At 39.6% G+C, this 13,853-nt stretch overlaps 1 protein-coding gene and 1 pseudogene across 1 annotated transcript; both read left to right on the top strand.

The window, feature by feature from the left end:
• The first annotated feature begins 8,020 nt into the window (after window positions 1-8,020).
• LOC120264764 lies at window positions 8,021-11,654 on the top strand (annotated as a pseudogene).
• Window positions 11,655-11,845: 191 nt separating this feature from the next.
• Window positions 11,846-13,484, top strand: LOC120264765 (protein NRT1/ PTR FAMILY 2.3-like). The gene is made up of 4 exons (XM_039272592.1): window positions 11,846-12,069; window positions 12,166-12,383; window positions 12,465-13,006; window positions 13,084-13,484. Exons 1-4 carry the CDS (start codon window positions 11,868-11,870, stop codon window positions 13,463-13,465), a joined length of 1,344 nt encoding a protein of 447 aa, XP_039128526.1. The 5' UTR covers window positions 11,846-11,867; the 3' UTR covers window positions 13,466-13,484.
• Window positions 13,485-13,853: the final 369 nt, after the last annotated feature.

The raw sequence follows: 13,853 nt of genomic DNA, 5'->3' as shown, positions 1-13,853 counted from the left end.
AGGACTCTCATGGGTGTATCGTAGGTTGCTTCCTAGAGCTGGGAACTGACTGTCGGTAGTTACTCGGATTAAGTGATTCAAAGTGCACCTGAGAGCATCTCACTCGGTTTACCAATTCTTCCCCGCTCCCAATGAAAGAAAAAGGTTTGTAGACAGAAACTCCATCCGCTGTGAACACAAGTCTTATATTCAAGAAAGCTGGTGGAGATTGCAAGTAGTAACCAGCATCATCGTCAAGCTCATCACCCACAAAAACATCATCTTCCTCGATGAAACCGGGAGGGGCCCAGTCTTCCTCGTCGTCCTCCATTAATTTTTAAACAAACCCCTAAACATAGAAGCCACTATTAAAAAAAGATTCTCCGTAAACTAACATTATAGATAGAAGGGTCGATTGGGCAAGGAGAAAAAATTAGGAGGACAGGAAGAAGAGCTCCAACATTGCTCATAGAGCCAATTCTATGAATCACTAGAAGACTTAATTAGGCCAGCTACTCATGGGCGCACACCGGTTTATCTAGCAGTTTTGCTAAAATAGTGCGGATGCACCATGCTTGATTATAAGAGAAATGCAAGTCCACATAGCAGAGATAGGTCAAGATCTCATTAAAAAAGAAACACATTCTTTTTTAGGTAATTAAATATTGTTTCATATATAACTACTCTAATAGTAGCTGACTTTAATGGCTTGAGCAACACTCCATTAGTATTTGGTCACAATTTTCCACCAATACATATCTTGGAGAGTGTTACACTCCATTAGTATTTGGTCACAATATTCCACCAATACATATCTTGGAGAGTGTTATTAAAATATGTGAAGATCAAGATTCCCCATCCCTTTAATCTTGAGATTTGTAGTCACCTCTAGTTGACAAGCTGGCTAGCATTTAGGTTCATTGATGTAAAGGGCTTAATAAGCCAAAGGTTGTACGGTTATACCCAATATTCATGGAGGAGCATAGGTTTATTACATTTGTATTGTAGTGTTTTTTTTTTAAACACACTAGTGGGCAGAAAAAAATAGTGATTTCACCCTCTAAAGTTATATGACTTGGAGATTTTTTTTGAAAGTTTGTAAGCCACCGTAATTAATGCACCTCTTTACTTGTTTGTCTTTTTGATAATCCCTTAAGTAGAAGGCGTTTGTTGCCTATTAATAAAAAAAAATAAAATAGAATTTAATTCAAATCTTCACCTCAGGTGATTATTTATCACCTCATGCTCTAATTTGTATTGCTTTTTACTTTGATTTATATTTATTTTTTTGTAATAAAATAATGATTTATCTATTTTATTTAAAAAAATATATAATTTATATCACTATCAGCTAGCTAGCGTGAGTGGGATGACACAATCACAGCAATCAATTTACACCATTTTCAATTCAAGCACAATTTGAAATCACTTTCCAATGTGTTTCTGTTCATTGTTGCAATGTTGTTGCTGCCCACAGGTAAAGAGCATTTACTAAGTGCTAAGTAACTTAATTTGCATGAAATGAATGACCACCCTAGTGTTCACAAATTAAACTGCCGTACGTATTAAATGTGAATCAAATCATTTGACTCAATCTAAAGATTCAAGAGTTACTTTAGTGAATGAATCCTTTATATATTGGGATAGAAGCAATTGATAGTGTTTGGCCCACATGGAGTCAAGCTTGCTTTCAAAGGTAGACAAAAGTGATTTGTTTGTTTTTCTTTTTTCCCCCTGCTTTATAACCATATGCAAAAAATTGGTGGCAGAAAAATAATCATTTTCACAATAGATTACAAAATCTACATGCTTATGCACTTCATTAGGAGATCTTAATTTAATCTGTAATCAAACAATTTTATTGATCTTCTAAGAATAATATTTCAATAAGGGGAACAAGTTAAGTGAAGTGGATATATATATATATATATATATATAATTTCTCAAGTCTATATCTCTTGGTGATCAATCCTTTTTTTGCTATTTCTTTTTTCTTTTACAAAATCTAGAAGTTCATGATGCAATGCATTAGGATCTAAAATCAATTTACATTAACTAATTTTATTAATTGCTTGAAAGTAGGCAATCAATATATATCATTTTCCAAGTTGGTATCTTTCTTTATCAAAAAAAAAACAAAGATGGTATCGCTCGTGATCAATCTTCTTCTTATATATATATATATGTATATATTATAAAATTTCTAAGTTTATGCACCTAATGAAGAGATCTAAAGTAAATTTATAGTTGCACCGGCGGCGAACCTTCGCCCAAGAACGTCGAGGGTTCGGACCGCTGGTCCATTGACAACACGAGAGAGGACCGGAGGTCGTGAGCACGCTCGGATCTCCGAGCGACGTCAACAGACTCGACCTGATGTTAGGTCGGTGCAGGAACCGAGGCTTCGTCATGTCGAATTGTGAAAGATCAAAGACAATAAGGGGACAGGTGGCACATCTAGCATGTACAAGGTTATAGGTTTGAGAAACATGTGAGATTATTGAAGAGAGGGACACATAATGTCTCATGTAATGATCAGGTTAGCTTGGACAACTGTGGGGACAATGTTGGGCCTATTGTGGGGCCTTATGGGTCTGGTATGCTGGACCCAATTAACAATAATGCACTATGTGACCCACTCTTATTATGCGAGGTGGGATGCGATCTGGACGGAGATTTCTCAAACAAAACAGCAGGAGGGTGAGGATAAGGAGGGTGGGTCTTGTTTGTCTATTGGGCCGGTTGAGGAACTTAGTGGGGAGTTACAATTGATTAACAAGGAGAGTGACATGAGCTGTGATATGGGTCGTGAAATGGGCTGTGGGCAAATGACTGATACTCAAGTGGAGAAAGCAAGGGAGGATCTTCAAGGTGAGTCCGAGATGGTCACTGGGCTGAGGAAGGAGCAAACAGTCAAAATTCCGGGGAGTGATACCGAGAAGGGAGGCGCATCGAGTTCTAATTGGACTGAAGGCTATGATTTGGAGAAGATAAATTTTTGAGATAAAGTGTCAAGACCGAATTTATCTCCACCGGTGGGGTTCACCTGGGAATACCTAGCAGGAGGGTGGGCATTACGGCCCAGTGTTGTCAACCGGTTATTGAGGAGGGCTTTGGGTCCTTATCCTTGGTTGACTTGCAGTCTTCATCAGTCATGATCTCAACCTTTGGCAGTAATTATGAATCAGATGATTCGATCTCGGAGTTTGAGAGGAAACTCAAGGTGCTATTGCCAGATTTGCATGGGGGATCTGAGTTTGTTGTAGGGGAGCAGTCCCGAAGCACCCGAAAAAGTGAGAGGAAGAAAAAACCATCCTCACATTTCAATGAGGAGGCCAACTTCATTGTTGAACCCCTAAGATCATCCAAGAAAAAGGTCATGTGAGGCATCGATGGGGAAGGTACATCTTCTAAACCTTGTTTAATTTCTGATTGGAATAATGCTCAACTTGCTAAGTATTGCGATGCTTGTGATATTTCTTTTATTAATGCTGAGAGTGCATGCTTGAATCACCTTCGTCAGTTAGAACTTTCACGTTTGTCCCCGTTGAGGGAGTCGGCTTCCTCTTTGGAGGAGCGAGTAATGTAGTTTTGTCCATGAATATTTTAACTTGGAATGTTAGGGGTCTAGTGAAGGACTTTTCAAACATGCATTTTGTGGATATTTTTTGTCTCCCAGAATCCAAGCTTGAAGAGATCTCTTTTGTGACTTGGAGGGAAATTGGTGGGAATCGTCTTAACAAGTTCTGTTTTGTTCCGGCACGCGGCTCTGCTCGGGGAATTATAATTGGGTGGAATAATGCAGTAGTGACTGGTACACCTGTGTGGAAGGGCACTTTCACGTTAACGGTTGAGTTCTATTCCAAGAACATGAATTTAACTTAGCGATGCACTACGGTCTATGGGCCTAACGCTCGATCACTAAAGCATGCTTTCTGGGAAGAGCTGCGTGCTAATGTGGGACCTCTAGGGATGCCTTGGATAATATGCAGTAACTTCAATGCTACTTTTAATGTGGAGGATAAAAACAGTGGGCCACCCAATCTGGAGGACATTAGAAAGGCAAATTCTTTCCTCTAAGAACTCAAGTTGCAGGAGCCTTCGGTGGTTAGGCGTAGATTTTTGTGGACTAATTATCAATCCGATCCGATCTGGGTTAAGTTGAATAGATTCATTGTCAATGGCGAATGTGCAAATTTTTTCCCCAAGATTTTCCAAAATAGTCTGCCATGATTGGGATCTGATCATGTCCCCATCGGGTTTGAGTTAGGGAACCACTGCACTAAACTGCGATCTTTTAGGTACGAGTTAGCTTGGTCCACGGTGGAGGGTTTTGGGGACCTTGTCAAAAAATGGTGGGAGGATTGTTCTCCTCAGGGTTGTGGCGCTTTCGTTCTAGCAAAAAATTTGATTGCACTCAAAGTTCAACTGCGTCACTGGGCAAAGTTTTCATTTGGCTCCATCAAATTCAAAAAACTTGCTCTACTACATGAAATTGGAAAAGCTAGATTCAGCTAAGGAGAACAGGCCTCTGTTAGCCGCGGAGTTCAAATAAGAGGAGAATATCAGGACAAAGTTATTTCTTATTCGTAAGCAAGAAGAAGTATATTGGAAGCAGCACTCTAGGATGCAGTGGTTGAAAGAGGACGACGATAATACAAGTTTTTTCTATGCGGTGGCTAATGGTCGTAAGAACAAAAATTGCATACCATGTGTCACTCATAATAGTGACACAGTGACGGAACCTAAGGAGATTGGGAAGGTGTTTGTTGCTCGCTTTCAACAGCAATTTGGTTCTTAGTGTTCGAATCATTTCTTGATTGATTTCCAAAAATTGCTTGCGAATAAAAATTTTGTCGACTTGTTGCAGTTGGAAAGAACATTCTTGTTGGAGGAAGTTAAGTCTGTTGTCTTTGACCTTGCCAAAGATAAGGCACTGGGTCCTGATGGTTTCCCCTTGCAGTTCTTCAGACAATTTTGGGAGTTAATCAAAACGGACTTGATACAACTCTGTGAAGACTTCTATTAGGGGAAAACAAACTTAAAACATATTAATTGGGCGAATATTGCTCTAATCCCCAAGGTGGAGACTCTGAAGTCGCCTGGGGATTTCCGCCCCATCAGTTTAATCAACTCCAAGTTAAAAATTTCATCAAAAATTTTAGCGACTTGACTTAGTGCGATTATGAATGCATTGGTTGATTCAGACCAATTAACATTTTTGAAAGGGAGGTGCATCCTTGATAACATTGCCACTATAGAGGTATATTTTAAAAGTGGATTTTGCCAAGGCTTTTGATCTAGTGGATTGGGATTTCCTTCTTGATCTCCTGCAAGCAAGAGGTTTTGGGGAAAGATGGGTTGGTTGGATTAAATGTATTCTGATCTCATCAAAAGCATCTATCCTTGTTAACGGAAACTCTAAATAGGTACATTTGGTATAAAAAAGGGCTGAGGCAAGGTGATCCTCTGTCACCACTACATTTTGCTCTGGTGACCGATGTCCGAAGCTCAATATTTTCCCATGCACGCTCTAAACTCTAAAATTTTAATCGGGGTTCCTTTGGGGGATTTTGGAAGTAAATGCAATCTACATTACACGGATGATCTGTTAATTCTAACGTCTGGGGGACTTGAGGATCTTAGGATTATCAAACTGATTCTGTACTTATTTGAAGGTATAACAAGGCTTGAAACAAATTACTCTAAAACTTGCCTTTACTCGAGCAGAGTTGGTGAGCACCCAGATTGGGCGGCGGCGGAGACTCTGCAGTGCAATAGAGGTTTGCTACATGTCACCTACCTGGGCATCCCAATTTCAGGGAAAAGACCACGTAGGCAAGATTGGGAAAGGATTATTCACAAGGTGGGGCGTAGATTCGCGTCCTAGAAATTGCAACATATATCTTTAGGAGGTCGACTTACTCTTGTAAACTCTGTGTTGTCGGCTATCCCAACTTTTTGGATGTCCATTTTTCATTTATCGGGTTGGGTCATCAAAGACATCGGCCGCATTAGAAGGGATTTCCTTTGGTCTAGACCTGATATTGATCACCCGGGTTGCAGCTTGGTTAGTTGGAAATATCTTTGTAGACCTCGGGACCAGGGGGGATTAGGGTATTCTGGATCTACCTAAATTCAATCAACCAGTTTTGGGGAAATGGTGGTAGAAATACATGACGGATCTTGATTTGGATGGTGCTAAGGTTATTCAATTCAACTATGGCTCATCTCGGTCTAAGTTGTGGCATAATCAGGCTAATAGGATTTCCTTCTTTTGAAAAAGGGTCATGACCTGCTTGCAGGCTCTTAGGAGCTGCTTTACACACGAAGTTGTTACGGGAAAGGAAACACTTTTTTGGAAAGATGGTTGGCTAGATGGCTGTGCTCCAATGAATTTGTGGTCTGAGGAGTTCAAAGCCAGCCACTGCCCTAATGGTACGGTTCAAGAGCTTATCCACCTTTTGGACAAGTTTCCTTTTACCTGTAATGAATTGATCAGCCAGGTTCGTGTGTGTATACAGACATTAGAAAGTATGTTGGTGGATAAAAAATGGTGGAGATGTAACGGGAATGGGATTTTCTCGGTGAAGTCCTTTTATAATTTCTTAATTGACGGGGGGCTCCGATGCCTAATTTCGCGTTTCTTTTAGAGTGATGGGTGTCCTAAAAAAATCAACCTTTTCAATTGGCTTGCGTGGAAAAACAAATCCTGACTTTGGAAAATCTGGCTAGAAGAAGATGTAACAAGTTGCCTACAAATACCTGTGTCTTGTGTCACGACGGTCCTGAGTCGACTGACCACTTGTTCATTCACTGTGTTGTTGCAAAACAATTATGGGATTACTTTGCTAGAATTCTGCAGCTACCCTCGACACCGTATTCACTTGAGGATCTTTGGGGCCGGTGGCGAACATGTATGCATCATAATAGAAGGGCTTTTGGAGACTTAGTTGCAAAAGCAATAATTTGGAATATCTGGCTTGCTAAAAATGATTGTATTTTCAATACCAATGTTTTGCTTGCTCATTGTCTCATAGTGAAAATATGCTTGTATCTTAGTGATCTTCTTTCGCAGAGGGTCCTAGAGCAAAGATGGAAGATGACATCAGCATTGTTAGAAGAAGTCTAGAGTTTATTTTGGTCCTCGTGTTCAGGACTTTGGCGAGACTTGGACCTCTGAGGAGACGCATGTTCTAGGCACTGACTAGGTTCTGAGGTGTTAGTGCTTTGAGGGCTGTTGCCCATTTTGTTGTTCCACTTTTGTCGTATTTTACCACATCTAGTGGTTGGTGTCTCTTGTACCTTCTTATTTTAATTTGAAATGGTTTATCCACTTTTAAAAAGTAAATTTACAGTAAACAATTTTTATTAATTAGTTAACTAGTATTTCAACAAGTTATACAAACTAGGCCAAGAAGCCAATCAAACCCATTTTTCCGATTTGTATCTCTGCAGGTGATCAATCTGTTTTGTTTTGTTTTCTTCTACCAAATATATAAGTTTATGCACTTCATTAGGATCTAAGGTTAATTTATATTAAATAATTTTATTAAGTAATTAAGAATAGTAGTTCAATAAGGGATACAAGTTATGTGAAGTATTCAATCAAATCTCTTTACAAGTTAATTAGTATCTCTTGTACGATCAATCTGATTTTTAATTTTTATTTTTACAAAAAAATCTGTAAGTTAATGCATCTCATTGGGAGTTCAAAATTCAATTTACAATAAATAATTGTACTGATTCCTTAAAAAAATGATATTTCAATATAAAAGATACAAGTTAGGCTAAGAAGCCAATTATAAAATCATTTTCAAGTCTCTCCTATGTGATCAATCTTGGGGGTTGGTGTGAATTTCAGGCTCATATTAATTTCTTTATATATATTTTTTGTCACAATTCTTTTCATATTGACTTCATTGCATTCTAATTATCACTATCAAGATGTCCTCATGTGCGTTGCGCTATCATTGTCTTATCATTTTTCTATAACACTAATTCAAACTTTTTCTGTGGCTTTTAAAGTTTCAAATGCTTCCATTGATTTCTACTACTCCAGTTCTGAATCTTGTCATCCTCTTCCACCCTAAAACAAGTTGTTGTGAATGGCTAGCAAGGAACAAGATGATCAGTCTCAATCAGATGTTGCTCATGATCATGAATCACAAACAACTCCAAAACAAGGAGGTTGGATCACATTTCCCTTCATCATAGGTACATCTATAGATATATATATATAGTTAATTTTCTCTATATATATTCAATTAAATTGGAAGCTTAAATGAAACTATATATATATTCTTCTGATATTAATTATATTTGTATTATAATTTGATTGCAAGGGAATGTATTTGGGATGTCATTGATATTCAGTGGAGCCATGGGGAACTTCATAGTATATCTGATAAAATACTACAACTTCAAGAGCATAGACGCAGCTCAGCTCTTCAATATCATCACTGGCTTCTCCAGCTTCTCTCCTTTGCTCGGCGCCATCATCTCCGACTCCTTCTTCGGCTGCCTCCCCGTCATCACCTTCTCTACAGTAGCGTCTCTCTTTGTACGGTTTAATTTATTTATTTTATTTATATTTTTTATAAAGGTGGACTTTGTACGTTTTATGGTCAAAATAAGTTCGGTATTTCAATATATATATCATAATAATTACCACTAGACTTTAGGCCAACTGGCGCTTGAGTTCTCTCATAAGCTATAGCTGAGGCCATACACACCCCTTACTCCCTTAACAGCTAGGCGGAAAAAAAAATATCACAGACTATATCTCTAGCTAATGTTTAGGCATAAAGTCTTATTCCTAAAAAGCTTTTTTTGTTTTTTTATGATCCAATCGAGAATAGTAAAGATCATAAATTCAAATCCCTAATCTTGGTTTTTTTTTAAATTAATCATCAAATTTATTAAAAAAAAATAAACAGAACAAACACAACTACTCAATCTCTTTCCCATAGATCTACAAAATATATATATATATATATATATATATATATGTTTATTGTGTATACATATATTACAAAATCATCATACAATAAGGTTGTTGGTACGTTGGTATTTAATTAAAAGCAGATGACCAAATCCTATATGTGATGGTCAATATTTTAAAAATGTTATGTATAAAAAATACACATCATAAAAGGGCATATAGTTCCTACTACGGTTTTAGTAAATTTTAAAAATTCTTGCGTTTCAAAAACATTTCTTTTTTTAATATATATATATAAAGGATTTCTGCAACTATAGAAATAGATTTGAATAATTGTGTTTTGTTGAGTTACAGTACTAAAAAAAATTGAACTATTATTTATAACAAGTGATTACTATTTATTCATATCTCAAAATTGTTGGATTGAAATCCAACGGTCCACAAGGTCGTGCTAAATTTTGAACCTACAGACATTATTAGACTACACAGCCTCATATATATATATATATATATATATTTCATCCCCAAATGCTCTAATTATTCTTCTTTGTTTGTTTGTTTGTGTAAACATATAGAGTATGATCTTACTCACACTCACAGCCGGAATCAAAGCATTTAGACCAACAAACTCGCACACTGCGGCGAGCAGTGGCCAACTAGCACTTTTATACACAGCCTTAGCCTTGCTTATTGTGGGGACTGGTGGCGCACGGTTCAACACAATGACCATGGGAGCTGACCAGTTGAGCAATGTGGATGACCAAAGCGTCTTCTTCAATTGGTATTTTATAGTTTTCTACATGGGAGGGGTCATTGGAAATACTGTTATTATCTACATTGAAGATAGCATCAGCTGGGAGCTTGGATATGGGATTTGTTCAGCAGTGAATGCGCTGGCTGTTCTGTTTATGCTTCTTGGAGTGAAGTATTATCGTCGGCCGGGGACGAAAGAGAAACCCATTTACGGCAATTGTACGTGTCATTGTGGCTGGGATTAGGAAGAGAAAGCTTGCATTGCCCGCGGAGACAGAGACGGTGACTTACTACCACCGGCCATCGGAGAAAGCTGATCAACCACCTTCTCAAACTTTCAGGCGAGATTATTGTTATCTTGGTTTCTTCTTAAAATACCATTGAGATTTCTTGATTTGTGGACAGATGACATCTTTAAGTATAATTTAAAAAATTAAGTAAAATATAGAGGTTTGGCAAAGGTTGATAAATTAACATGAGCTTTTAATTCTAGATGTATATAGGTTTTGCACCATTGTTCAACATGTTACCATAGAGAACTAGTTTTTATTAATAAAAGAATGGTAAGTGCCTTATGACTCATACATGATGGTGGTGGGGAGGTCGTGCATGATAATCTCCAATTATAGCAACTCATCTCTGTTTGTGGGAATGGACCATCACTGTCTACTGAGATGTCAAGTTTTTCCATCATGAGCCCCCACCACAGCCTTCTAATGGAAGTAATATATACATATACAAATATACAAAAAAATATATATAGGCACAACAAAAAATCTTATAGAAATATATAAATCCATTTATACACTAACAAGTGAGAACTATTTATGGTTAGTTATATAAATTTTCTTCCACATTACTCTTATCATTATCCAAATATCCACATAAATCAAGTACACATTTATTATGCATTAAAAATCAAATAAATCAAGGAATCATTTTTTTATGAACGTCATTGGATTTCAATCCAACCTCAACATTAATAAACAGTAAAACAGTGCAACACACAATATTACTATTTATCATAATCCGATCACTCATGTTTTGCCTTTCTAGAGATATATATATCCAAATATAGATATATGTAAAGTTCCTCGTTGATTAAATTTTAGTCAACTGAATTTCAAAGCATGAATCTACGCATGCATGCAGGTGCATGAACAGAGCTGCGGTGATACAAGAAGGGGACGTAGCCATAGACGGCAGCATAGCCCGGCCATGGAGCTTGTGCACTGTTGAAGAAGTAGAGGATCTAAAAACACTAATCCGCATTGTTCCACTCTGGACCTCCACCATCTTCATCAGTGTCTGCATCGCCACGCAAACCAGCTTCTCCATCCTCCAAGCTCTAAACATGGATCGTTCCCTTGGCGCCCATTTCTCTGTCCCCGCCGGTTCCTTTTCCGTCACCACCTTCATCGCCACTTGCCTCACTCTCTTCATTCTTGACCGTGTCATCTATCCTCTCTGTCACCGTCTCACCTCTTATACTCCCACGTCCCTCCAACGTGTCGGCATTGGCCAAGTTTTCAACATCGCCGCCATGGCTGCCTCCGCTCTCGTCGAGCACCGGCGTTCAATCATTGTTCATGAACACCAAGCTGAAAACCAACCTAACTGGATTGCGCCAATGTCGGCATTTTGGCTTGTGCTGCCTTATGTGTTCACCGGCTTCGGAGATGCCTTTCATTTTCCGGGACAGATAGCATTTTACTACCAGGAGTTTCCTGAATCTTTGAAAAGCACTGCAACCGGGATAATTGCCCTCATTTTGTCTATAGGGTATTATACCAGCACAGGGCTGGTGGCGGTGGTCCGGCAAACCACCAGTTGGCTGCCAGATAACTTGAACTCATCCAGATTAGAGAATGTCTATTGGTTGTTGACAGTGATGGCTAGTATCAACTTTGCTTACTATATTTTGTGTGCTAAGCTTTATAAGAACAAGAGAGTTACATAACAGTGCATATATGCAGTTGTTGGAAACTCTGAATTGCAGTATTGGACTTTCAGTTCTTGTGGTTGTGAGATGCTCCTCGTTTTCTTTTGTTTTGTTTTCTTCCCCTGTTTTATTGTATTAATGTGTGGTAAAAACATGTGGGCTTGTAACAATAAATAGTAATTCTATTTTCTAAGTGTTCCGACAAAGACGGTCTCCTAAGAACAATTCAACCTCTTGAAATGTAACTAAATGTCCTCCCTCTGTCTCCTCTGTCTCCCTCCATTGTTTCACCTTTCAAGTCTCTCTCTCTCTCTCTTTCTTTCTCCCTCCTCCATGATTCCACCAAGAGAAGAAATGGAGGAAGAGGGAGAAGAAGAGGTTGCAATCCACGACGGTGAATCTCAACTCCAAGGCAAACGTGGTGGCTGGATCACCTTCCCCTTCATCTCAGGTTTCTCTCTTTCTCAACCTTTCTATACATCAATCCATGCATGCATGTATGCCATTCATAAACCTTATTGATCACTACTAAATACACTAAACACAGGGAACATCTTTTGGTTATCAATTGCGCTCAGTGGTGCGGTGAACAACATCATAGTGTACCTCATCCAGCACTTCAACGTCAAGCCTATTGATGCTGCTCAAATCTCCGGCATCATCAATGGCTGCACCAGCGTCGCCCCACTCTTCGGTGCCATACTCTCTGACTCTTACTTCGGCTCTTACCGTGTCGTCGTTTACTCTTCCATCATCTCACTCATTGTAATTATATCACTGATCAGGCATTTTATGTTTCATTTGTTTTTGTGTTTTTTAATATGATATAATTGTTTGTAATTGCAGTCGATGATCATGTTCACGCTGACAGCCACCGTACCTGGGCTCCAGCCGCCACGATGTGCTCCTGGAGGGAGCGACTGCAAGCCGGCATCATCAGGGCAGCTGGCTGTTCTCTATGGGGCCGTCGCATTGATGTCAATAGGCACGGGAGGAACACGGTTTAACAGTATGGCAATGGGGGCTAACCAGTTCGATGAACCCCGGGATCAGAATGTGTTCTTTAACTGGTATCTGGTGTTGCTCTCAATCTCCTCAATCATTGGAGCGACCGTGATCGTCTACATTGAAGACAGTGTGAGTTGGACTATGGGATTCAGCATATGCACAGCAGCGAGTGCCGTGGCTGTGGCCACTCTTCTTCTTGGCTCCCGATACTACCGGCAGACCAGGATAAAGGGCAGTCCATTCACCAGCATGGCTCAAGTTGTCATCGCGGCATTGAAGAAGAGGAAGCTAGCCCCAGCCAAAGACAGCTCTGCATATTATCAGGCAAAAAGCAATAGTGCGCATCCGGTTTCACCTGCGCTTCCTACAAATTTCTTCAGGTATGATGGAGTAAAAACTTAAATTGATAGGATGAGAAACTCATGTTTATACATTCATACCTCTGACTACTTTGCAGCTTCTTGAACAAAGCTGCATTGGTCACTGAAAGGGATGGCAATGCCGATGGCTCTGTTGCGAAGAAATGGAGACTCTGTACAGTACAACAAGTGGAAGATCTCAAGACTTTGATCAAAATCATACCATTGTGGACTTCCACCATCTTCATTACCGTGTGCATTGCCATCCAGATGAACCTCTCAATCCTTCAGGGTCTTACCATGAACCGCAGACTCAGCGCCAGATTCTCCATCCCACCCTGCATCACTGATAGTCATCGCCCTTGCTGCCAATGCTGTCGCACTGTCCCTCCTCGATCGCATAATCTACCCTGCATTGCAAAAGCTAGCTGGCCTCAATCCGACACCGCTCCAGCGTATCGGCATTGGTTGCCTGCTTAACGTGGTAAGTATGATGGCATCAGGGATGGTTGAGAAAAGAAGAGCTGATATAGTAAGAGCTCACCATGCTACCGGTGACCCTCTGTGGACGGTGCCAATGCCAGTATTGTGGCTGGTGCTACCCTTTGCACTCACCGGACTGGGAGAAGCCTTCCACTTCCCTGGACAAATAGCATTCTACTACCAGGAGTTCCCCAAGTCATTGAAGAGCACAGCAACAGGGCTGATTGCGCTGATCATTGCCACAGGATTCTATATCAGCACCGCGGTGATCAACCTCATTCGACGAACCACCACATGGCTACCAAACAATATCAACAGTGCAAGGGTTGACAACGTGTACTGGTTGCTGGCGGCGTTAGCGGCCATCAACTACGGATACTTCATC

Source organism: Dioscorea cayenensis, chromosome 7 (assembly GCF_009730915.1).
Source record: "Dioscorea cayenensis subsp. rotundata cultivar TDr96_F1 chromosome 7, TDr96_F1_v2_PseudoChromosome.rev07_lg8_w22 25.fasta, whole genome shotgun sequence".
Classification (NCBI taxonomy): Eukaryota; Viridiplantae; Streptophyta; class Magnoliopsida; order Dioscoreales; family Dioscoreaceae; genus Dioscorea; species Dioscorea cayenensis.
The sequence above is the reverse complement of the archived record's forward strand: the minus strand, read 5'-3'. Positions and strand labels throughout refer to the sequence as shown.

Coding starts and splice junctions, on each gene's coding strand:
- LOC120264765 (XM_039272592.1), top strand. CDS start 11,868: ATGTCCTCCCTCTGTCTCCTCTGTCTCCCTCCATTGTTTCACCTTTCA. Junction 12,384..12,464: donor CTTCCATCATCTCACTCATT/GTAATTATATCA, acceptor TTGTAATTGCAG/TCGATGATCATGTTCACGCT. Junction 13,007..13,083: donor CTTCCTACAAATTTCTTCAG/GTATGATGGAGT, acceptor ACTACTTTGCAG/CTTCTTGAACAAAGCTGCAT.